Here is a 26,239-nt window from a genome sequence, read left to right as displayed (position 1 = left end):
TCGGCAGGGGGTGGGCAGATGATATCTGAGGGCCTTTTCAGTTTTATGGTCCCATCTGCAGTACAGTGGTACCTCGGGTTAAGTACTTAATTCGTTCTGGAGGTCCGTTCTTAACCTGAAACTGTTCTTAACCTGAAGCACCACTTTAGCTAATGGGGCCTCCTGCTGCTGCCGGAGCACGATTTCTGTTCTCATCCTGAAGCAAAGTTCTTAACCTGAAGCACTATTTCTGGGTTAGCGGAGTCTGTAACCTGAAGCATATGTAACCTGAAGCGTATGTAACCTGAGGTACCACTGTATATATTTAAAGCAGGTTCATTTATTGTTTGGGGAACTTCAAATTACTGTGTTTTTTTGGTCTATAAGACGCCCCATGTATAAGACGCCCCCTATTTTGGGGGACTCAGATTTAAGAAAATGGGGGAATGTATCCGTGTATAAGACGCCCCCTAATTTTTGACATTAATTTTAAGGGGAAAAAACTAGTCTTATATACGGAAAAATACGGTAGGTGGCGTTTCAAAACCGGATCAAATTTCTCTGCCACCTCTGGTCGCATCACGGAGGTGGACTCCCAGTCGAAAAAAGGAGAGTGTCTTAAATTAATCTTGCACACATTTCTCTCTCTCCTTGCCTTAAAAGGTCAAGTGGTTTCCTGCTGCCGTGTGGGAGAAGAGACCTGGCTTTTTTCTCTGCAAATGTGCAACCTTCTTGAGAGGGGGAAGCTGAGAGCTTTTGTGGCTGGCTTTGCGAGTGGCTTTCCTTTGCAGGAAATGACCGTGCAGAGTGAAGTTCCTCATAATGAAGGAGCTTGGAATCGGCTTCACATCCTGCCTGTCCTTTGATTAGCAGAGCTGGTCCAGGGCCATGAACGAGCTGGTGGCCCCGGGACTGCCACCTCAGTCTCCCATAGCCTTGAAGGGTTATGGAGTCATTGAATTCGGCGAAGACGACCAGGGAGCGAGGAGTCCCCCGGCCAGGAGGTCTTACATCGCCATTGCAGTGCTGTGCTACCTTAACCTGGTGAATTACATGGACTGGTTTCTTGTCCCAGGTAAGATGACTGCCCTCTTTCTGGGGTCCATTCCTTGAAATATAGCCATGTTAATACTGCTTTTCAAGAGGTCCGGAGAGTGGCAACACGAGAACGGGGCCTTCTCCGCAGTGGCTCCCCGTCTGTGGAATGCTGTCCCCAGTGAAGTTCACCTGGCGCCTTCATTATACACCTTTAGGTGCCAGGCAAAAATGTTCCTTTTTAACCAGGCCTTTGGTTGATCTTATTGACATCCAACACACTTTTAGAGTGTGGCTTTTTTGGGGGGGTTGTTATTGGGTTACTGCTTTTGGTTTGATTTTATATGTTGTGGTCTTGTTGTGAACCTCCCTGAGACCTCCAGATATAGGGTGGTGTATAAGTTGAAATAATAATAATCATAATTTTTTAAACAGACTCCAGACCCTCCAAGTGTCCTTATTTTCCAGGGACAGTCCTGGATTTACAGAAGCTGTCCCAGTTTCTGAATTGATCCCAGAATGTCCCGCTTTTCCTTGTTGTTGTTGTTGTTGTTGTTGTTTAGTCGTTTAGTCGTGTCTGACTCTTCGTGACCCCATGGACCAGAGCACGCCAGGCACCTCTGTCCTCCACTACCTCCCGCAGTTTGGTCAGACTCATGCTGGTAACCTCGAAAACACTATCCAACCATCTCGTCCTCTGTCGCCCCCTTCTCCTTGTGCCCTCCATCTTTCCCAGCATCAGTGTCTTCTCCAGGGATTCTTCTCTTCTCATGAGGTGGCCAAAGTACTGGAGCCTCAGCTTCATGATCTGTCCTTCCAGTGAGCACTCAGGGCTGATTTCCTTGAGAATGGATGCGTTTGAGCTTCTTGCAGTCCATGGGACTCTCAAGAGTCTCCTCCAGCACCAAAATTCAAAAGCATCAATTCTTCGGCGATCAGCCTTCTTTATGGTCCAGCTCTCACTTCCATACATCACTACTGGGAAAACCATGGCTTTAACTATACGGACCTTTATTGGCAAGGTGACGTCTCTACTTCTCAAGATGCTGTCTAGGCCTGTCATTGCCCTTCTCCCAAGAAGCAGGTGTCTTTTAATTTCGTGGCTGCTGTCACCATCTGCAGTGATCATGGAGCCCAAGAAAGTAAAATCTCTCACTGCCTCCATTTCTTCCCCTTCTATTTGCCAGGAGGTGATGGGACCAGTGGCCATGATCTTCGTTTTTTTGATGTTGAGCTTCAGACCATATTTTGCGCTCTCCTCTTTCACCCTCATTAAAAGGTTCTTTAATTCCTCCTCACTTTTCCTTAGGACGTCCCTATTTTCATTGGAGAAATGTTGGAGGGTATCAGACTCCCCCACAAGGAAATGTGACAGCGTATTGGACTATTTAGTTTAGAGAGAAGGCAAGCGAGAGGTGACATGATAGAAGTTTACATAATTGTGCCTGGCATGGAGAGAGTGGAAAGAGGAAGGTTTTTCTCCCTTACACATGGGAACTTGTGGGCGTCCAATGAAGCTGAGTGTTGAAAGAAAGGACTTCTTCATGTGATGAGGGCCACCAACCTGGTGGCTTTAAAAGAGGATTAATGGAGGATAAGACATCTATGAGCCACAAGGACTCTGCTCCCACAGCTGGAGGCAGCCATGCTTCTGAATACTCATTGCTGGAAACCACAGGAGAGAAGAGGGGTCTTGTGCTCGAATCCTGCTTGTGGGTTTCCCACAGGAATCTGGTTGGCCACAGTGAGAACAGGATGTGGGACTAGATGGGGGTCGCTGGCCTGATCTAGCAGAGGTTCTTCTTATGTTTTTAAAATGCAACAAAATGATTAGAGCTGGAGCTCTGTGAGGGGTAAACCACAAGCCCAGAATTCTTTGAGAGGGAAATGTGCTTCCAATGTGCATTAAAGGCATAGTCTTGCGCAGCCACAGATCCCCTTCGGTATGACATGCCAGACAACACCTGTTGGCATGTTTTGTCCTGGATTTCCAGAGTCCTGCCCCCTGCCCATATCCAAGGGGCTTGTATTTTTAAACCAAAAGTTCACAGCCTCTGATGTCCCCAACGAAAGATTAATGCTATTTTGGGCTTGCCAATTCTTTTTTTTTATATATATTTTTTATTAAGGATTTTCTTGTTTTACAGAAGTGTAGTGCCTCGTATTTTTTCTTCTTCTTCCATGTAACATTTTTACAAATCCGTTTCATTTGTTGAGGCATTAGGGAGAGAAGAAAAAAGAAAGAAAAAAGAAAGGGGGGGTGGAGAGAGGGAAGATGGATGGGGGTGGGGTCGGGTGGCGGTGTTTCTATTATGTTTAATGTATGTAGAGTTTGGTGTCAGCTTTGCTTGTGTTGTTCACTTGTGTTCCTTTGGTGGTGAGAGAGGTTGGGGTTGGCCTTGGGTGTGATTGTTTGCTTGTGATTGGCTGTGGTGATCTTTGTTTTCGTGTGTGAGTGAGGTGGGTGGGTGTTTTGGATCAGGTTAGCCATATTGATTTGTATGCTGTTGGTGGATTATTGTCATTGTCCTGTTGGGCTGTGTATGTGATAAAGGGGAGCCATACCGGGGTGAAGGCGTCTTCTTTTGTTTGTCCCCGTGTCAGTTTCAGTTTATTAGTTAATTTTTCTAGTAGGGCTGTTTCCCATACTATTTGGTACCATTGGTCCATGCTTACTCCTGACAGGTCTCTCCAGTGTCTGGTTATCTGTGATATGGAAAGGCAGGCTCCTTTCCTTTTCCACCCTTTGGTTGTATAGCATCTTCCATCTAAATGTCAACGAAGAGCAGGGCACTGATTCTCAGAGGGTTTCCCCTGTTAGGTTATCGACAGATTAAGGTAAGCTTCATAAGAGCTTAAGCAAAAGCAAAGTGAAATGGCTGATCCCTGCTTCTCTGCAAGCAAATAATAATAATAATAATAATAATAATAATAATAATAATAATAATAATAATTTGATTTATACCCTGCCCTCCCCAGCCAGAGCCGGGCTCAGGGCAGCTAACACCAGTAAAATTACAGTAAAAACATAATAGGGGAAAAAACACCAATTTAAAATATAGGTTAAAATTCAATTTAAAATGCAGCCTCATTTTAATAATAGCCCATAGATCAAAACCATAAGGGGAGGGAAACATACGGGTCAGACTGAGTCCAAACCAAAGGCCAGGTGGAACAGCTCTGTCTTACAGGCCCTGCGGAAAGATGTCAAGTCCCGCAGGGCCCTAGTCTCTTGTGACAGAGCGTTTCACCAAGTCGGGGCCAGTACTGAAAAGGCCCTGGCCCTAGTTGAGATGAGTAGTACAACAAGTAGTAAAGGCAGCTTTGCATAACCTGAGCTGCTAGATCAAAGCAGCGCTCCTTTGCTAAACCTCTGCTTTCCCTTCCCACAAGCTGGGGCAAGGGGATGGAGCCTATCACGTCATAGGAGCGGACTTGGATTTTACCCAGCCATAGGAGAACTTAGGCCAATCTAACCTAACTCAAAGGATAAAATGCAGGGTGGGTGACCATGCTTGCTCTCTTGGAGACAGGGTAGGATAACAAACAAACGTTAAGAAGTCAAAATTAATCCTATCGCTGTAACATTGTGGTTGTAATGGATTTTTGCTGTGTTACAGGGGTGCTTCAACACGTACAGACCTACTTCAAACTACGAGACAGCAGCGCAGGCTTGTTACACACAGGTAAAACCATGTTAATACAATGGTATTCTCTTTTGTTGCTTTCAGCATGTGTATGATCATAATCGGGACTTTGGTGGCACTGTGGGTTAAACCACAGAGCCTAGGACTTGCCAATCAGAAGGTTGGCGGTTCAAATCCCCGCAACGGGGTGAGCTCCCGTTGCTCACTCCCTGCTCCTGCCAATCTAGCAGTTTGAAAGCACGCCAAAGTGCAAGTAGATAAATAGGTACCACTCCGGCGGGAAGGTAAACGATGTTTCCGTGCGCTGCTTTGGTTCTCCAGAAGCAGTTTAGTCATGCTGGCCACATGACCCGGAAGCAGTACGCTGGCTCCCTTGGCCAATAAAGCGAGATGAGGGCCGCAACCCTAGAGTTGGTCAGGACTGGACCTAATGGTCAGGGGTCCCTTTACCTTTTTATGATCATAATCAATTAACTTCCCCCACACCACTACTGCTTTTGCCTTGCATTTGCCTTGTATTGAAATGAATGGGGTGGAGCGACATAATTCATTATGTAAATTACACGAGTTGCATAATTTCACCACAGCGGACGGTGAGACAAATAGCGTCATTTTTGTCAGATGGTGAACTGCAGCAGAAAGGAAACAGCTCTGTGTGCAATAAATACAGGGGGGGGGGATGGATGTAATGATGTCTTGTTACATTACTGCAAGGGTGAGGAGAGACTCTCGTTTCAGTCCCTGGGAAGCAACTGCCAACCATTGCAGACAGTACAGAGATAGATGGACCAATGGTCTGACTCTGCGTAAGGCAGCCTTCTAGAAAGAAATTCAAAATGGCGTTCTGAGAATACTGGAATTTTGTGCTATGCAAAAACCATACAAAATAAGATCTGCCTGTTGGTTAACGTTTCTCAGGAAGCTGGATTTCGCACCCAACACCACATCCTGTGTTTTATTCTCTGCCCCCCTGTGAAATTGTGGCGTTTTGACAGACCTGTGCAGGCAACCCTCCCAAATGACCGGTCTGTTATAACACATCCTCTCATGTTCCCTTAGCCTTCAGGTCTCTGTTTCTTAAAAATAAAATGAAGATCTGCTTCACATTCAAATAAATAAACACATTACTGTATATAGAAACCTTCGCTTTGTGAAAGCGAAGCCAAAATTGCTTTCAAAATGGATTTTATGTGTGTGTGAATCTGGAACTGTGTGTGAAAAAATAATAGAAATAATAATACAATGAGTCTAATCGGAAGTCAAATGTGTTTATTTTTATTTTTTTCCTTTCTTCTAATTCTTTCTTTAATTTTTTTTTTTTTTTTTTTTGGTCCTTTGTACTGTTGTACTGTTTTATTGTTGTTAGCCACCCTGAGCCCAGCTTTGGCTGGGGAGGGCGGGATATAAATAAAATTTATTATTATTATTATTATTATTGATCTGCTAAGAAAGAGATAAAGAGATAAAAGTTAAATATGAAAATCTGAGCAAGCTAAAGTGTTGTTCTGTAATTTTTCAACTACTGTTAAAGATGGTCAATTGTAATGAACAGAGGTAGTTATTGTGGATTTTTTTTGTTATTGTTGAATCTTAAATCAAGCATTAAAAACACACACACAAAAATGGATTTTATGTGTGTGTGAATAGGTCTTCGGTCAGATCCAGCAGTGGGCTTTTATGTTTTTAATCAAAACAAAGATTCTTAAAATATGCTTCTGTTTGTCTAAATTCATCTTGAATATAGCCAAGAGCGACACCCACACTCTGGGTAGGTAAAAGGTAAAGGTACCCCTGCCCGTACGGGCCAGTCTTGCCAGACTCTAGGGTTGTGCGCTCATCTCACTCTAGAGGCCGGGAGCCAGCGCTGTCTGGAGACACTTCCGGGTCACGTGGCCAGCGTGACAAGCTGCATCTCGCGAGCCAGCGCAGCACACGGAACGCCGTTTACCTTCCCGCTGGTAAGCGGTCCCTATTTATCTACTTGCACCCGGGGGTGCTTTCGAACTGCTAGGTTGGCAGGCGCTGGGACCGAGCAACGGGAGTGCACCCCGCCGCAGGGATTCGAACCGCCGACCATGCGATCGGCAAGTCCTAGGAGCTGAGGTTTTACCCACAGCGCCACCCGCGTCCCATTACACTCTGGGTAGACCCACGTTCAAATCCCATGGAGTTTACTGGGAGGCCCTAGACCAGTCAGTCTCAGCCTAGCCTACCTCACAGGGTTGTAATGAGGATAAAATGTGTGTGTTTATGACAAATCTTAGATCTTTGGTAGAAGGATGGTGAAGTGTGGGAACGTAACAGATGGGGTAGACACTGGGATAGCTCAGTCAGTAGAGCATGAGACTCTTAATCTGGGGGCCATGGGTTCAAGCCCCACAATGGGCAAAATATTCTTACATTGCAGCAAGTTGGACCGTTGTGGCCCCTTCCAGCTCTTAAGATTCTATGAATTGAAGGAAAGTGAAATAATGTGATAAATACACTGAAATGGACCCTGGTGAACTCCCACACAGCTGTCAACATTCATCGCTCCTCTTGCTTCTTTCCACAACAGTTTTTATTATTTGTTTCTTGGTGGCGGCCCCTCTTTTTGGATATCTCGGTGACAGATACAACCGCAAAATCATCCTGAGTGCTGGGGTAATCCTCTGGTCAGGCGTTACCCTTGCCAGCTCATTCATCCCAGAATGGGTAAGTGTCAATTATTTGATTTTTTGGGGGGGTGGAGGTTTGTCTGCATGAATAGATGTTCCATTTTGGGAATGGTACACCTCCTGGTGGCGTTCGAATGTTCAGCAAATCCAAAGCTGGTTCAATGAGCTGAGGCTCATCTATTACAAATACAAAAGGTGGGTGGGGGGAAGGAAACATATTTTAAAAATTAGCTAATGCTTTCCCCCCCAAGAAAAATAGGTGCCAGAATTCACTGTGAAGTTGTTACAATAAGTCACCGGGCGACTTAGGGCAGCCCTGAACAGATGCCAGTTTGATAACAGACCCATTTACTGGAGGTGCAAAAAACTACAGCCATCTGTCTCCTTAGCTGGTCTGGAGGTTAAGCCTGGTTCTGGTATAGGTGAAATCATTGTGCCTTCACCGCCCTCATTCTCTGAGATTCTGGCAAATGTCTAGGGCAGCTTGGAAGGGCCCTCGTGCAAACGCACACACGTGCAACAGTAGAGGCCTGGCGGGAAATCTTAAAGCCCCCTGCCACTATACAGTGGTATCTCTGGTTGCGAACGGGATCCATTCCAGAGGCCCATTCGCAACATGAAAAGAGCACAACCTGCAGCGGCGCGTCTGTGCATGCGCGGGTTGCGATTTGCCGCTTCTGCGCATGCTCGTGACGTCATTTTGCACGTCTGCACATGTGTGAGCGGCGAAACCCAGAAGTAACCCTTTCCGGTACTTCCGGGTCGCCACGGGACATAACCTGAAAGAACGTAACATGAAGCGGACGTAACATGAGGTATGGCTGTACTGGAGACGGATTGAAGAGAAGGGAATACGAATTGGCTGCCCTGTAGCTTGACCAATCATGGCTAGAAGTTAGCTGGAGTCATTTAAAAAAGTGTAGACATGCACAAGCTGGCCAGCTTCTGTTTTGACTTGTAATGTACGTTTTGGGCTTCTCAGAAGTACATAAAGGCAAGATGGTGGTGATGGGTGCGCCGGCCCGCAATGATGCCCACCTGAGAGTTGCTGGAACTGCACTCCTGCATGCTCCGGCTGGGGGGAAAAAGCACTGGCTAGGAGAACAGCTCAATTTTTCCCAGGCTACCCAATTTAGAACGGAGGGAACTGCTCAGAGAAACTCTGAGTGATATTCTGGGCAATAAAGATGCAAGCTTAATGTTATACAGTGGTACCTCGGGTTACATATGCTTCAGGTTACAGACTCCGCTAACCCAGAAATAGTGCTTCAGGTTAAGAACTTTGCTTCAGGATGAGAACAGAAATCATGCTAAAGTGCTGCGGTGCGGCAGCAGCTGGAGGCACCATTAGCTAAAGTGGTGCTTCAGGTTAAGAACAGTTTCAGTACAGACCTCCGGAATGAATTAAGCACTTAACTTGAGGTACCACTTTAATTGTTTGCCTGGACTGGATCGTGGGCTACAGTCTATGAGACAGAAAAGAGAGTAAAGATAGGGAAATTTGTATATCTTTTTATGTCTTGTCTTCTGCTCGGCATGAGCTTCTTCTGAAGTGGCAGGAGGATAAATTAAAATAAACAAAGGTTATGCCGAGTGCTGGAAGGTGCTATTTAATATGTGTCCTTATCTTGCACGTCTCTTCCCCTTCCTCAAGATGCCCTGGCTGTTCTTCATTTCGCGGGGACTGGTGGGTGCTGGCACCGCCAGTTACTCCACTATCGCGCCCACCATCATCGCTGACCTGTTTGAGAAAGACCGCAGGACGTACATGCTCTCGCTCTTCTATATCTTCATACCGGTTGGAAGGTAGATCTCTGTTCTCCGAGACAAATTGGGAAGGATCTGGGGCTAGGGGGCAGCATGGAAGTGGGGAAGGGGAGAAGCAGGGGCAAAAGACGTTCTGGTTGGAGCCTCTTCATTTTCCTTTTGGCAAGGGGGGGGGATGGGCCACCCACCCCTCCATCCTTGCAGTTCTGATGTTCAAACTGAAAGGGCCAATCATTTTGTACCCAAAAACATCTGGGAGGAATTACCAGCAAGATTCAGGGAACTCAAGACATGCAGAACTGCAAAAAATATTTATGGGAAGAAAGGCAGTGTGAGAAACTGAGATATGAAAGCGAGGAGCTAAATGGCACCTTAAACCCAGATTATGGGTGCAACAATGGAATGTCTAGGTGCGCTTTTTATAACAAGAATACAAAGCTGAAAATGAATAAACTGCAGCTAAAACATTATGTTCATTTTTCACATGGTCTAGTCCTTCTCTTGCTCACACCCCTAATAGTCTTAAGAGGGTCTCTTATCCAGTCTTAAGAGAGTAGCTGGAAGTGGGGAGGCAGAAAAAGTTCCTCCTTTCCTTCCACTCTGCAGTTTTAATCTGAAACCTTAGGCACAGTACTGCACCCAGAGTTCAGAAACTTCTTGCGCTGATCAAATTCCCTGTCACAAAATGTGCCTAGAACAATGGGAGTTTCGAAAATTGAAGAAAGGTCTAGAGGTGCAGAGAGGGAGAACCTCTCAAACAGCCCCATGAGGACTGAGTGTGCTCAGTAGTCACAAAAAGCTGACTGTTTCGGGGGGGGCGGGTTGAGAGCGAACACAGAAAACCAGGTTGGGTGGAATGGGAATCTGGAACGGCAGCAGTCCCCACTGCAACACTTTGTTGCAGGTCCCACTTACTACATTGATATCACTCTTTCTTTTCCTCATGGAACTCCATGCGTCATACATGCAGGTTACCTAGGTGACCTTTCATCCATGCACTGGCCAAACCTGGACCTGCTTAACTTCAGCAAGACAGCTGCATCCAAGGCCACGTTCTAGACTCTTGACTGGTTCTGATAGTTGTTTGAAGAGGATCAGTCATTGGCCACAATTGGAAGCCACGTTTTATTGAACTGCAGAGACTCTAAACTTTTTAAACTGGAGAAGCTAAGAAGTGACCACCAAAGCTCCAACATGAAAATAGGGACATCCTATTCCATCATCGGGATGCGGGTGGCACTGTGGGTTAAACCACAGAGCCTAGGACTTGCTGATCAGAAGGTTGGCGGTTCGAATCCCCGAGATGGGGTGAGCTCCCGTTGATCAGTCCCTGCTCCTGCCAACCTAGCAGTTCGAAAGCACGTCAAAGTGCAAGTAGATAAATAGGTACCACTCCGGCGGGAAGGTAAACGGCATTTCCGTGTGCTGCTCTGGTTCGCCAGAAGTGGCTTAGTCATGCTGGCCACATGACCTGGAAGCTGTACGCCGGCTCCCTTGGCCAGTAAAGCGAGATGAGCGGCGCAACCCCAGAGTCGGTCACGACTGGACCTAATGGTCAGGGGTCCCTTTACCTTTTATTCCATCATCATCATCATAAACATCACCATCATTTTATTATTTATACCCTGCCTCTCTGGCTGAGTTGCCTCAGCCACTCTGGGCGGCTTCCATCATATATTAAAACACAAAGGAACATTAAACATTTAAAAAACTTCCCCATAGAGGGCTGCCTTCAGATGTCTTCTGAAGGTTGTATAGTTCCTTATCTCCTTGGCTCAAGGGTTGCGTAACTCCAAGCCCCCTAACGTTTCTCCGCTGAAAATAGGGACGTCCTAAGGAAAAGCGTCATATTCCAGGGTCAAATCAGAAACCGGGGTGGCTTCTGTAAATCCGGGACTGTCCCTGGAAAATAGGGACACTTGGAAGGTCTGGACCACTGGCATGGGAGGTGTGCACCCTAATTCTGAGCTGTAGCCCCTCCCCTGAAGAGCTTCTGTCTAGGCTAGTGACCTGGCAACCAAACTGGTGCTCAGTCTGTCCCCTAGACATGCTTGGTGGTTTGAAGCAGTCAGATAAAAACGGTGCGTTTCCTTTCTCTTGCAGTGGGCTCGGTTACATCATGTCATCTGGAATGGCGTCGGCTACTGGCCACTGGAACTGGGGGTTCAGGGTGAGTCTTTTCTGGATGGACCCTCCTTTCTGGGCAAAATGGCGGGGTTCTTCCACTCTGCACTTTATCAAGGGAGTTTCATTCAGCTGAACAAACCGACCGCTGGCCTCAGCCCACTGTCAGCCTGTTTTGTGAAGAGGCAGAAACTGTTTGAAACAGAAGACTGGTTTGAGATCTGCAGTGCTAAAACCAAGGGCCTGCTTTGAAAAATGACTGGCAAGAGCTTATAGGAACTCCATCTTTTCTGCCTCGATTATTATTATTATTTATATACCGCCTTATACCCAGAGGTCTCAGGGCAGTTCGCAGAATAAAATGGAAACATAAAATCACAAAATGCATAATCAAAACAAAAACAACAACCCAATAACCCTTCCCCCAATAACTCCTCCTTATTGATCATCAGAATGTTGCCCCTTTCATCATGGTCTTTGTTGAAAGCCCTTTTCCTGCAACATCAGCAACTGTTCCTTTCTCTGTAGGTCACCCCTTGTATGGGAGCTGTAGGCTTGGCTTTCCTCATTTTCTTGGTTCCTGAATCATCCCGGCGTGGAGCTATGGAGCCTGCAGCTGACAAGGTCAGAGGGGATTCAACTTGGCTCAAGGACATTTCATCGCTTTGCAAAAAGTAAGTATCATTATTATTATTTGAATTTTCAGTGCCTGTATGGAATGCCAACCCTTTGCTTAGAAGTGCAGCTTTTAGCCTTAGGTAGTATAATACACATACATAAATTCTATCTGCCATCTAAGGACAACACTGTGTCCCTGATGAAGACCAGGCTCAAGTCCCCGAAACCTTATATACTTTGACAAATCCGTGCATCTTGAAGGTGCTGCAAGTTGAGCTGGATCCAGTAGAGGGCGATGTTGACTTGAAGAAATCTTCTCTAGGCATCTTTTGAACATTTCATGCTCAGGGCCAAGTCAGGCATAGCTGTCAACTTACAGATTTGAAAATAAGGGGCCAGCAACCTCGAAAATAAGGGACCAGCAGCCAAAATAAGGGATTTTGTCAACCAGCTCCCGAGCCAAAGGGAGAAAGCTCAGCCAGCCCAGCAGCCAAACGAAGCCTCAAGTGGTGGTTCCCACAGCGCAGGAAACCGGCAAAGGGGGTGCAGCAAAGAAAACCACCGTCACCTCTCCGCTGGGAAGCGCTGAGCAAAGGCGAGTCCCCAGGCAACGCGGCCGATTTGATCGGCACAAGGCATGCAAGCTCCACCCCCCAGTCGTTCTTAGACTCCTTATTGGGTGAGCAACGCAGCCAGGCAACCCAGTTGGAGCCTCCCTGCTCCCTGGCCGGCAGGGAGGGAGGGAGAGGAGCTGCTTCCTTTGAAACCCGGGAAATTTAAGGGACATCAACAATAAGGGACAGCAGCGGGACACAGCGCTGGGATAAGGGACTTTCCCGCCAAATAAGGGACGGTTGGCAGCTATGAAGTCAGGTAGCGAACATTGTCTGCTCTGGAAGGTAAAAGGCCCCCAGATAGTTAATTACGATACTATGTGCCCTACTTGGCTATCATGTAAAATGCTCGTTTATGACGTAGGCACTGAAATTTCAGGCTTGTGAAACACTTGCCACCCTTCCTGCTAACATTTTGTCACTTCTGTGAGTTGCAAATGGCTTTCAGCAATGTCGAAATGCACTCTAAAAATTACCTGATTACCCAGAATGCTCTGCTGAACATGCTGGCTAGCCCCCAGAGCTATCAAACATCACCTTGTCTTTCTTCTCCTTAATTAAAAGATGAGTAGAGTATACTGTCAGGCATCCAGATACTCTACAGCAGGAGGGCGGGGGTGTTTTGCAGCCCAGGGGCCACATCACTTCTCAAGCAGCCTTCTGGGGGCCGCATGCCCATGGTGGGCAGAGCCAAAGGCAAGAGTGGGTGGAGCCAGAGGCCAAAATTCAACACAGAGCAAAACAGCGGTGGCTGGTAGGACAGAAGGCAGGAAGCCCAACAGTAGGTGGCGCCAGAGCCCATGACAGGCAAAGCCAGCTAGTTCTAGTTTTAGCCTATCCTTCTCCCTGCTGAGTTCTAGAAGGGGCAACCCTGAGGTGGAGGAGGAGGAAGGTGGTAGCCTGGGTCCACCAGCTGGGCAGGTTATAAGGAAGAAGGCAGGCAGGTGGGGGCTGACTGAGGGCAGATGGAGGTTGATGGGGCAGCCTCCACTGGAACAACAGGTGTGACCCTAGCCTTTTTACAGTCAGCTGTATTCCAACCATGTAAAGGCCAGGGGTGTCTACACATAGATCACAGAATTGTAGAGTTGGAAGGGATCACGTGGGTCATCTTGTCCAATCCCCTGCAATGCAGGAATATTTTGCCCAATGTGGGGGTGGAACACAAGACCCTGAGATCAAGGGTCTCATGCTCTGCCAACTGAACTATCTCCATTCACCCAGACGAGCAAAGGCTATTATCACAGTTTAGTCAGCCAGAAGCACTCAAGGAAACTGCAGAACGTGGCAAGCTAAGGCTGTGGACCGGGAGGTATGGCCAGATGAAATCCTGAGGGCCAGACAGAAAGGCCTCAAGGGCCGCATTTGCCCCCCAGGCCTGAGGTTTTCCCTCCCCCTGATTTGGAGAGCAATAACAAGCCAAAACCCAAGACACCAAGGAAACTATTTAAATATGTTTCTTATTCCACCCCACTCCCTGTCAGCTGGAGTTTCTTGTGGTCCTCGCTCGGGGTGACAGCCATGTCCTTCATCGTCGGAGCTCTGGGGTTCTGGATGCCGGTGTTCCTTTCCAGAGCTCAGCTCATCCATGATGCTGTCCCTCCCTGCCAACAGGAAGGGTCGTGTGACACCTCCAACAGGTGAGACAAGCTTCCTTTGGGAAAAGCAAACAGAGGGCACGGGGAACGCCCCATAGGAGAGATTATCTGAATATTTTTTATTTACTGTATTTTTAAAGAAATGTGACAACAGGAGGCTGTGGCGGAGATGGAGCATTGCAGAAAGATCACACCTGTTTGATTTGTGAACCACCCTGAGATCTATAGGTATAGGGGAGTAGGCAAATTTAATAATAAAAATAAGTAATTTCTTCCTGCCAGAGCATGGTCAAAGCACAAAGATACAGTCATGTCATAATAATGATAATACAAGCCAATCGACAGAGCCAATGTTTATAAGGTTATATAACCTGCTGTGGTCTTAAAAACACACACATATTTTTTCCTGTCCTCCAGCCAGATATTTGGAGGAATAACTATTGCAACTGGCATCTTTGGAGTCATTGTTGGAGCAGAAGCCGCCAGAAGATTCAAGAAGACCAATGCAATGGCTGACCCTCTGATCTGTGCTGTGGGCTTGCTGACGTCATCTCCATCCATGTATCTGGCGATCATGCTGGCTCAGGAAAGCATTATAGCTACATATGTAAGTGGCAAGTACAGTGGTTCCTCAGGTTAAGTACTTAATTCGTTCCAGAGGTCCATACTTAACCTGAAACTGTTCTTAACCTGAACCACCACTTTAGCTAATGAGACCTCCTGCTGCTGCCGCGCTGCCGGAGCACGATTTCTGTTCTCATCCTGAAGCAAAGTTCTTAACCTGAAGCACTATTTCTGGGTTGGCGGAGTCTGTAACCTGAAGTGTATGTAACCTGAAGCGTATGTAACCCGAGGTACCACTGTATGTGGCAAGAGGGGTTTTGCCTTAGCGGCTGGCCTCTCTTCAAAGACAACCTTGCCTATGGGGGAATTGGGCGTTCATAGGAGAGATACTGGCTTGGAAAGGTTTCTAGTCCTCAAGATTGCAAGACTGAAATATTGCAGACGAACCTTTCTGAATTTCATATATGCGAGCAGGCAATATCACCAGGGAAGCCTGGACTGGGTGCCAGGGGCCTCTAGCATACTCATCAATATACCCTATCTAGTATTTAATTTTTGGTCATTGCACTGGGTAAATCTGCACCCTGAAAGTTAGCTGCTTTTTGTTTTAATCAGTCAAATTGTACCAGCCAAACAGCTTGGAAACCTGAGAGGGAGGCTTCCCATAGTTGGCTGTAGCAGCAGTTGGAGCCTGTAGTAGCTGCTACTGTCACTTGGGCACTTCCTTGTTCACAAGCTCCCGCAAGCCGGTTTATGAGCAAATCTATATCCTCTGCCAGCTATTGCTGGCAAAATGAAGGATCTTCCCATGTTCCTAATTTCTCTCAGCTGAAACCCAACACTGGTAACACCGCCCTCAGCTCATTGGTAGGAAGGTGGGATCGTGTAAGGGTTGCTGGTACCCAAAACATGAACCGTTAATAGGATGGAGAGTAGTATATGGCCTCTATTTGATCTTTCTGTGTGTGCATTTGCAAATCTCCAGTGCCCTGTCAACTCATGACGTTCTTTCTACCTCTCTGTGTGCTTTTTCCCTATTTCAGATTTTTATTGCCCTTGGAGAATTTCTTTTATCCTTAAACTGGGCCATTGTGACTGACATACTGCTGGTGAGTTCAGCTGTCTTTTTCTGTCATATTGATTTTGCTGATAACCTGATACACCTATTCTTAGATCTCTGCTCTCTCTTTCTCTCTCTGTTTTCTACCTTCACATCCCTTCAGGTCCATAGCCAGAAACGTAGCGGAGACAAGAGTCACACGGGGCGGGGGGGGGAAGCGGGGCATTTTAAGTTAATGTGAAATGACTTAACATGCAATCTCTTGAATATTATCCTGCTGGCACGTCCTTCTGTGTTGAGTGGGGCTTGCTCCCAGGAAAGTGTGTGTTGGATTGCAGCCAAAGAGGATGTCTTTGGCTAGAGGACTCGGATGTGTGGCCACCCTCCTTGCACACCATCCAGAAGTGGTCTCTCTCTTTCAGACATTTGCAGTGCAAAGCCAGGCACACCCAGGAAATTGTTTAGTTGGTCTCTGTGGTAGGGCTGGCATCTTTGCTAGCAACCAGCAGTAAATTGCTAGGAAGGCAAGGCCCACGTTAGAAGCACTGATATGGCAACCACAGCCTGCTTCCTTATGTAGGTGTTACAGCCTGGTTGGATGCAGAGGAAACATTGGAGGACCGGCTGGGGAACCCCCAAGGGAAGAAGGCTCAGAACTCAGGGACTGGTGCTGGTCAGAGGGAGAAGGAGGGAGGAGGTGTTGGAAACTGAAGAGGCAACAGGGCTGAGTGAGCAGGAAGAGTCTGTGGCAGAGAGAAGTCCAGAATCAGAGGCAGTAGGTGAAGCAGAAGAAGAGAGAGGCCAAGAGGAGTCAGGTTGGTGCAGAGTCACAGGTGGCTGCCCCTCCTGCTGTGACAGGCTCCCCTCCTGCCTCCCTGTTTCACAGAAGCAGAAGAGGCATGAAGAGGGTGGAGGAGAGGTTGGCTTCATGGAGGCACAGTCTCCGATTGCTTGGGGAAAACCCTGGAGAGGAGAGGACCTAGGCAGCTGTGTGGAGGTGAGGGCCTTCAGTCTCAACAACTGCTTCACAGGGGCAAGACCTGCCGGAGATGAGTTGCTGTGCTCATTAGGCCTGACACTCCTGCATCAATTGTGTTTTGCTGATAAAGAGTTAACTCTGATTTGCACAGTGTGATTTACTGCTGGCTCGCTCCTGGCAGTCAAGCACATCTAGCTGGTCTTTCCTACTTCCTACTTACCTTGACCATTGGATCTTTTCCCTTTGACTTTTCAGTATGTCGTGAAACCAACATGCCAATCCACCGCACTATCTGTACAGATTTTTGTTAGTCATTTGTTTGGTGATGCCGGAAGCCCCTATCTCATTGGAATTGTAAGTTATATGGGCAGCTTTAGAGGTGGAGGTGGGCTGAAGTCCCCCCCACCCCTTGGTGGGAAACGGTACAAAGTGATCTCATTTTACAAGCGCATAGAAATTCTTTGCACTGTGAGTGAATAGGTGCACTGTGAGTGAATAGCTTGGGGCTTCATTTCATGGCAGGTTGAAGCCGGTTCTTGATCCTGGCGATGTTCAAATGGACCAGAGGCAGAAGGCATAATCCGAGACAGGCAGGAAATCAGGCAATAGATAAGGGAACCAACCTAGGACCAGAGGCAGACAGGCAGTCGAAAGATGGTCAGCTAGTCAGGTAGAGAGCTAAGTGGATGAAGACCAAAGGATCAGATGTAGGAAAGCCATCAGAGGTCCAAGACCACCTGCACCACTGCTAATATATTAGCCAATTTACTCAGACTACTAAGAAACAAAGTGAGTTTTACACAGCCAGCCAGGCTCCTGTTGATCCCTCAAGAACCAAATGGTCTTGAATAGGGTTACGGGGAGAAATTCAATACCGTTTGCATTTAAAGGAAACCTCCCTAATTTGCACTTTCGAAAACACAATTCTTCTATGCTTCAAAATTAGAAATTCTCCTTTAAACAAATTAGAAATTCTCCTTTAAACAAGTAATTCTCCTTTAAACACAAAAATACTTAGGCTAGACTTAATTTTGCAAATCAGTTCTCTGGCCAATTAATGGGCATATAATGAGGTTGAGTGTGCATCAAAATGCACATATTTTTGAAGATAGCAGACAAATATGAATTATATTAGAGAAAATACTCTGCAAGAATGTGCATCTTAGGCAAAATTGCACAGAAGCATATGTATATTAGCAAAAATCTGCACTAAAATGTTAACGAATTTTCATGAGGACTTTCTTAATAAATAAATAAATTTGCAAAGTGGAAAGTGGAGAACTGACCTGAGGACAGAAAAAAATGAGAGAAAATGACATATTTACCCATTTCATAGTCTTGAAAGAACTAAAGTCCTAGCTTTGGCCACCAGAGGGCTGGCACCAGTCAGGCCGTCAAACGCATTAGTTTATGCATCCCAGAGTTTTTGCTTCATCTGTGTTAGGGCCCAGGAAGCCTCAGGGCAGGCTGAGGTCAAGTCCAAAAGCAACAAGAGAAAACAACACGGTCAGACTGAACGGGGTTCAAATCCCCCACTTGGCCCTGAAGCTCACTGGGTGAGCTGGCAGGGGGACGGTCACTGCCTCTTGACCTGCCAGGGTTGCTGTGGGGATTAAATGGGGAGAGGAAGAACCATGGATGTCACCTTGAGCTCCTTAGAGGAAGAGGGTGGGGCATAAATGCAATAAGCAGAGTAAAAAATCATGTCCCCCTTCCAGATCTCCAGTGAAATCCAGAAGCGACAGGCAGGGGCTTCTTCCTACCTCGCGTCCTTCCGGAGCCTGCAGTACAGCTTTGTCCTATGCTGCTTTGTTGGTGCTCTTGGGGGAGGCTGCTTCCTCCTGACCGCCCTCCGGATCAAAGAAGATCGGCTGGAAGCTGCGCCTCCACCCCCACCGCCAGTCAAAGGTAACTCTGACCCTTGGGCTCAGCACATCTGTACTGTGAGCATCGCCCTGGCTTTGGCCATCATTTTTTGCCAGTCCGACCTTTCCAGCTGAACCGTAGAGTCATAGAATTGTAGAGTTGGAAGGGACCTCAAATGCCATCCAGTCCAACCCCCTGCAATGTGGGAATCTCAGCTAAGGCATCCATGACTGGTGGCCACCCAACCTCTGCTTAAACACCTGCAAGGAAGGAGAGTCTACAGCCTCCCAGGGCAGGGGCGGAGGAAGGGGGTGCAGTGGGTGCAGACAGCCCCAGTGTCACAACTGAGGGGGGTGACAAAATGCCGGGCGGCATTCACCGCGGGGCCTGCAGTGTGCCTGAGCCACGTGTCTCTACTGGGAGAGATGCGGTGGCTTGGGCACACACAGGCCCCACACTGCCCAAATGGTCTGCCCACTGCCTCCCCATCCCCAGCTGTAGGGCGGCTGAGTGGGAGGAGGCAGGCAGACTCCGGAGGCCCCGCGGTGCACCCTGCCTATATGGGCGACTCACCCTGCCCTCGCCCTGCCTCTATGTGTGGTGTAGTGGTTAAGAGTGTTAGACTCGTAATCTGGTGAACCGGGTTCGCGTCTCCGCTCCTCCACATGCAGCTGCTGGGTGACCTTGGGCTAGTCACACTTCTTGAAGTCTCTCAGCCCCACTCACCTCACAGAGTGTTTGTTGTGAGGGAGGAGGGGAAAGGAGATTGTTAGCCGCTTTGAGGCTCCTTCGGGTAGTGATAAAGCGGGATATCAAATCCAAACTCTTCTTCTACTCTTCTTCTTCCTGGGCACACTGCCCCAGGTGCCCGAGCAGCTTCCTCCGCTGCTGTCCTGGGCCAGACCGTTCCACTGTCAAACAGCTCTGAAAGTTCTTCTTGATGTTAAATCAGCATTTCCTTCCTTGTAGCTGGAAGCCATTGGTTCGAGGCCTACCCTCCAGAGAAGGAGAAAACCAGCTTGCTCCATCCTCCATGTAAAACCCCTTGAGATATTTGAAGGTGTCTATTGTATCGTCTCTCAGTCTTCTCTTTTCCAGGCTAAATATACCCAACTCCTACCATGGGAACTGTAGTTCGCCAAACATTATTAAATGGTCTTGTCCAGGGGTCAGCAAACTTTTTCAGCAGGGGGCCAGTCCACTGTCCCTCAAACCTTGTGGGGAGCCGGACTATATTTTGGAAAAATAATAATGAACAAATTCCTATGCCCCACAAATAACCCAGAAATGCATTTTAAATAAGAGCACACATTCTACTCATGTAAAAACATGCTGATTCCCGGACCATCCGCTGGCCAGATTGAGAAGGTGATTGGGCCGCATCCAGCCCCAGGGCCTTAGTTTGCCTACCCATGGTTTTGTCTTTTGAGGTCACCCATCTGCTTTGAACCTCTGCCGTTCCTGTAGAGGAAAGCCTTGGAAGTTCTAATAAATATAAGTCCAGCGTTATGTGGTTTCAAGTCCCCTGTGGGTCTGACGGTGCAGATTAGGGCAAAAGATGTAGAGGAAAGGCTTTGGACGACTTGCTTTAAGCTACACCTGTCCAGTCTCCTGCCCAAGAATGATGGCAAGTGCCCTTTCTTGCATGTCAAGTAAAGGTAAAGGGACCCCTGACCATTAGGTCCAGTCGTGGCCAACTCTGGGGTTGCGGCGCTCATCTCGCTTTATTGGCCGAGGGAGCTGGTGTACAGCTTCCGGGTCATGTGGCCAGCATGACTAAGCCATTTCTGGCGAACCAGAGCAGCGCACGGAAACGCCGTTTACCTTCCCACCGGAGCGGTACCTATTTATCTACTCGCACTTTGACGAGCTTTCGAACTGCAAGGTTGGCAGGAGCAGGGACCGAGCGACGGGAACTCACCCCGTTGCGGGGATTCGAACCACCGACCTTCTGATCGGCAAGTCCTAGACTCTGTGGTTTAACCCACAGTGCCACCCGCGTCCCATGTCAAGCTACTTTATCCAGTGCAGGCTCAGCAACAAGTGAAGAGCAGGAAAAAGCCCAGAGATGCAGCAAGGATCAAAGCACGAGGAAAGGAACTTCAAGGTTCAGGGACAAGGCCAGGCATACAGATCAGAAGTTGGGAGCTGAGACTGCACAGGAGTGTGAAGTTGTTCCGAGAATCAGCCCTCCCTGCCCATCATGCTTTTAAACAGAGATTGTCCGGCTACTCAAATGCATGCATGCCCTACAGACAACCCCTGACCTTAATTTGTGTGTGTTGAATAAAGAGGTTTCAAGGAGAGAGTTTCACTGTCTTATAGCATAGTTAGCACAATGGTGATTGCTACCAAGCATATTAAAACTTGGTTGGCTTCACATATGCCCTCACCCACCTTTAAACAAGCATTCCCCACGAAACTACTTAGGCTAGAATAAATCACAGACACCTAGCTTTGCAAATAAGTGAATATTTTACTCGCAGAGTTTCCAGCAACTGAGTCTCCATCTCATGGCAGTAATATAAAGAAGAAAAAGGTTCCCAAAGGTTCGTGCTCCTTCTTGGGGGCTGGGTTTACTCCTGACTCTTGATGTGCTGCTGTTGTCTCAGAGACAAGGTCTGACGCTGCTCCCCCACGGGCAGCTCAGTCTGTGCCACCTCCTCTCCTCAGGTGGAAAAATGGCCTCCCCAGGCATATGAAGGCCCGACCTCCTCACCCTGAGCCAAGTAAGGGGGCAGCTTCAAGACTTCCTGAGCAAGAGTCTCAACAGAGGGTACTGGTTCTGAGTTGGGGAGCTTGAGCAGGAGGGCCCTGCTCCATGGCTTCTTCATCCACCCTTGTCGTCCTCTGTTGTACACAGATTCATGGAAGATAAAGCTGTCGCGGCCTACTAAACCTGAGGGCTATGGTCAGCTTCCACCAGAGGCTCCAGGTTGCGAGGGAGTTTGTGGGGGGTGTGTGACACTGCATGTGAAGTCATGTGTGCAACGTCAGGTCATTGGGAGGAGCCAGGGAGCGGAGCCAAGCCCAGCAGTGGCATAGCTGTCAACCGTCCCTTATTTGGCGGGAAAGTCCCTTATCCCAGCACTGTGTCCCGCTGCTGTCCCTTACTGATTATGTCCTGTAATTTCCTGGGTTTCAAAGGAAGCACCTCCTCTCCCTCCCTCCCTGCCAGCCAGGGAGGCTCCAATTGTGTTGCTTGGCTGCGTTGCTCACCCAATAAGGAGTCTAAGAACGACTGGGGGGTGGAGCTTGCATGCCTTGTGCCGATCAAATTGGCCGCATTGCCTGGGGACTCGCCTTTGCTCAGCGCTTCCCAGCGTAGAGGTGACGGTGGTTTTCCTTGCTGTATCCCCTTTGCCGGGTTGCTGCGCTGTGGGAACCACCGCTTGAGGCTTCGTTTGGCTGCTAGCTGGGCTTTCTGCCTTTGGCTTGGAGGGGCTCAGAAGTTGAACACACCTGTGCTCTGAAAATCCCTTATTTTGACTGCTGATCCCTTATTTTTGAGGCTGCTGGTCCTTTATTTTCAAATCTGTAAGTTGACAGCTATGCTGCAGCAGTGGCACAGCTTCAATGGCTGCAGGCTCCTCCTCCTGCCATTTCCGCCTGCCACTCAGCGCTCGGCTTCGCAATTGGCCTCCTCCGCCCCCTGATTTTTTTGACATTGGGGGGGCCTCAGCCCCCTCCCAACTATATTGGGGAACTCCAGTTGGGCTCGGCCCCTAGCAGTTGGCGTCGTGGCCTCCAAGGCAGTATGCTTCTGTATACCAGTTGTTGGAAAAAGCAGAAGGGGAGAGTGCTCTTGTGTTCGAATCCTGATTGCGGGCTTCCCACAGGCATATGTGGTTGGCCACTGAAGGGATCAGATGCTGGACTAGGTAGTAGGCCATTGGCCTGATCCTGCAAGGGTCTCCTTACATTCTTCTAGAAGATATGAGCAGAGCAGCCCCTTTGCAGCAGAAGTAACAGGAGATAATATTAGCTTTCTCGCTAGGAGATGCTAATTTGACAACCGCAGCGTGAACGAAACCCACCAGCTTTTGGCGCTCTCCTTATCAAGCAGTTTCGGGAATCCCCAGGAGGACATTCTCCTCTCTAAAACTGCCGCTGAAAAGTGTGTTCGGAATATATCGAAAGCATTCCAGGAAAGAAGCTAAAGCAGCCTTTTCAGGAAAGCTTCCATAGGGAATAGGTTTTAAAGCAAGAAAGAGGAACCTGGTGCCCTGCAAGATGCTGACCCCATAAGCCCATACCCTCCAACAGTTCTCTGGTGATAATAGGGACATCCTTTTCCATAATAATACTAATTTTATTATTTATACCTCACCCATCTTACAGAGTTGCCCCAGCCACTCTGGGAGGCTTCCAACTTAAAACATTTTTTAAAAAGCTTCCCTATGCAGGGCTGCCTTCAGATACTGTATATTCTAAAAGTTGTATAGTTACTTATCTCCTTGGCTCGGGGATCACATAACTCCATACCCTCCAACATTTATCCAATGAAAATAGGGATGTCCTAAGGAAAAGCAGGACATTCTGTAATACTACTACTACTACTACTTCTTCTTCTTCTTCTTCTTATTATTATTATTATTATTATTATTATTTATCACATACCCCGCCCATTTGGCTGAGTTTTCCCAGCCACTCTGGGCGGCTCCCAATCAAGTGTTAAAAACAATACAGCATTAAATATTAAAAACTTCCCTAAACAGGGCTGCCTTCAGATGTCTTTTAAAGATAGGATAGCTGCTTATTTCCTTCATATCTGAAGGGAGGGTTGTTCCACAGGGAGGGCGCCACTACCGAGAAGACCCTCTGTCTGGTTCCCTGTAACCTCACTTCTCGCAATGAGGGAACCGCCAGAAGGCCCTCGGCACTGGATCTCAGCATCCGGGCTGAATGATGGGGATCAAATCAGAAACTGGGCTTCTGTAAATCAGGGACTGTCCCTGGAAAATAGGGACACTTGGAGGCTTTTCAAGCCCCAGTCAGGATTGCCAGTGGCCAGGGAGGAGGATGGGAGATTGTGGTCCAGCAGCAGCTCAGGGGTTGAAGCTGCCCCATCCCCAGCGGTGGAGGAAGCCACTCGGGTGCCTGGGGCGGCTGCCCAGGGACAAGGTGAGCTGTCCGGGGGTGGGGGGTGTGCGCCATGGGGCCTCCGCAGTCTGCCTGCCTCCTCCCACTCAGCCACCCTACAGCTGGGTGGGGGGAGGCAGCAGGTGGACCGTTTGGGCCTGCAGGTGCCCAAGCCACGTGTCACTCCCAGGAGAGACGTGTGGTTCGGGTGCACTGCAGGCCCATGGTGAGTGCCGCCTGGCATTTTGTCACCCCTCTCAGCGGTGACACCTGGGGCAGAAAGCACCCACCGCACCCCCCTTCCTCCGCCCCTGTTTTAAGAAACAGCAGCTTCAACCTTTCTCAAAGTGATGTCTTTCCTGACACGGGATCTTTTGGTTTTGCAGGCACAGAAAACAAGAGTTACGTCCGGCATGAAGGAGAAGTCCAAGGGGAGCTCCCTGTGTCATAGAGCTGCCTCCTGCCCTTTGCAAACACGCTCTCATCAGGGAAGGAGAGGCATGAACGGTTATCAACACAACCTCCATCTGGTGAGGGGCGGGGGAGGCTTTTGGGACTGACTTTGGAGCGTGACATTCAAAGTGGGCTGCAAATCACATGGCCACCCGCCATCACCGTCTCCGAAGCTGCCAAGGAATCTGGTGGCTCCAGGAGCCAGGAACATAGCTGAGCTGTTCAAGTGACAACTTCCTCCAGAAAACATAACCAGTGGAAGTAAGACGTGCCAGCCTCCCGTCTAAATTTACTTGGTATATGGCAGCTCCTTCTTGGGGGTGGGTGGGGTGGGTGGGTTGTGTTTCAGGAGCCAAGAGCATGCATTGCACAAAGTTTCCAGGTTCAACCCTGGGGGCTTTGAGTCGAACAGAGCTTGGGTACAAAGCCTGGGACAGACCTTTGCCCAACAGCTTGGAGAGATTAGCAAAGAACAGTAAGGATCCCTTCTAGCCACTTCCAGTAGAATTAATCTCCAATTTGAGAAACATATAAAGTGCCAAGCTAGACGAATCCTTGGTCCAACTTGTTGGTTTTTCTTTGGACTCTTCACGCTCCATCGCTGCCCAAATTTGACACTGCGTCTCGGATGCATTTACAACGTGACAAAACTATGACCTTTCCTCACTGCCCTTTTGGCAAAAACTCTTCTGTGTGCTCTGGTCCTATCTTGTATGGACTAGGGATGAATTGTTTCAGTTTCGGTTTCTTGTTTTTTCACCCTTAAGTCCAGTTCCTCACATTTCTGCATTAGTTTGTGTTTTTTATTTTATTTTTAAAAGTCCCCGTGAAATTTTTCCAGCGTTATAGTTTGCATTTCTCCCAATACATTCCTGCATGCAGTTTTGACTGATCTAAACATTTTTTCAAGCAAGTTCCCCTTAACAGTTTTCCATGATAATTTCATGAATCTATTCCAAGCATAGGCAAACTCGGCCCTCCAGACGTTTTGAGACTACAATTCCCACCATCCCTGACCACTGGTCCTGTCAGCTAGGGATGATGGGAGTTGTAGTCCCAAAACGTCTGGAGGGCCGAGTTTGCCTATGCCTGCTCTACAGTGGTACCTCTACTTACGGACGCGATCCGTTCCAGAGTGCCATTCACACCCTGAAAAGTCCATAAGTAGAGTGCCACTTCTGTGCATACGCGTGAAGTGATAGATTGTTCCTGCGCATGCGCGAAGCAGCAAACCCGGAAGTAAACACTTCTGTGTTTGCCGCGTTCATAACCAGAAAAAATGCAACTTGAAGCAAATGCACATTCCGGAGGCCTGTTCGCAACGTGAAAAGCCCACAACCTGAAGCTTCGTATCTGCGCAGGCGCGCGGCGCGATTTGGCACTTGTGAGCATGCACGAAGCACAATTTGGTGCTACTGCACATGCGTGAGCTGCAAAACCATGAAGTAACCCTTTCTGGTACTTCCAGGTCGCCACGGCATGCAATCTGAAAAAACGTAATACGAAGCAAACGTAACATGAGATATGACTGTAGTTCAATAAAGGGACTTGCTGTTATCGCTGTGTCTTGCCTCATGGGAACCCACCTGGTTCATTAGGAACAAGGAATCTGCCTTACACTGAGTAAGACCATTGGTTCATCCTGTCCTGGGTCCTGAGGCTCAGGAATGAAGCAGTTGTCCCACAAAGACTCTCTTTGTGACAGAAGACTGGCTGTTTCCCCATGTTACCTTCTGCATTGCACTTACGCACAACATGAGGAAGGGACGCAGATTTCGATATCCGGCAGCACCTTTTCCTGAGAGCTCTCTTTAGCTGAGCAAAATGGGATCCTCAACACACCCACCCACCTCATTTTTGCCTTTATTCTGCTTGCTTGCCTCTGCCCAAATCGCTGCCCCTGACCTGGAGCGACCCTGGCAGATACAGGTAAAATCCTCCCGTCTGGAAGGCTGACAGGAGATCAGTCGGTCAAGAGGAAATCCTCCAAATTGGTGCGTGTTGCACTAAGCTGTGACACAAAAGTGCAGATGGGCAGCTGTTTCATGAAATAACTGCAAACGGGCCTGGCTGTCTCCTTCCCTCTGCAAACTATTCTCCTCTCTCTTTTTTTGGTGTTGGTAAATCACAGCAAGGTGCGTGAAAGGTGCCTGGAAATTAATCTGCAGCTGCAGACACACCAATCATTTAACAGTC

General features: G+C 48.1%; 1 protein-coding gene across 2 annotated transcripts; it reads left to right on the top strand.

The window, feature by feature from the left end:
• The first annotated feature begins 648 nt into the window (after positions 1-648).
• On the top strand, positions 649-25,200 carry SPNS3 (SPNS lysolipid transporter 3, sphingosine-1-phosphate (putative)). Of its 2 annotated transcripts, none has more exons than XM_053366987.1 (12): positions 649-1,054; positions 4,635-4,700; positions 7,219-7,355; positions 8,973-9,124; positions 11,189-11,255; positions 11,738-11,883; positions 13,926-14,081; positions 14,457-14,646; positions 15,647-15,712; positions 16,898-16,996; positions 18,361-18,550; positions 23,977-25,200. In XM_053366987.1, the coding sequence occupies exons 1-12, from the start codon at positions 868-870 to the stop codon at positions 24,039-24,041; spliced, it is 1,521 nt and encodes a 506-aa protein (XP_053222962.1). In that variant the 5' UTR covers positions 649-867; the 3' UTR covers positions 24,042-25,200. The 2 variants fall into 2 exon arrangements, with proteins under 2 accessions (XP_053222962.1, XP_053222961.1); XM_053366986.1 differs by lacking the exon at positions 23,977-25,200 and adding an exon at positions 19,478-19,671.
• The last annotated feature ends 1,039 nt before the right edge of the window (positions 25,201-26,239 follow it).

The sequence above is a fragment of the Podarcis raffonei genome, chromosome 15 (assembly GCF_027172205.1).
Source record: "Podarcis raffonei isolate rPodRaf1 chromosome 15, rPodRaf1.pri, whole genome shotgun sequence".
Classification (NCBI taxonomy): domain Eukaryota; kingdom Metazoa; phylum Chordata; class Lepidosauria; order Squamata; family Lacertidae; genus Podarcis; species Podarcis raffonei.
This window is presented reverse-complemented; position numbering and strand designations above follow the sequence as displayed.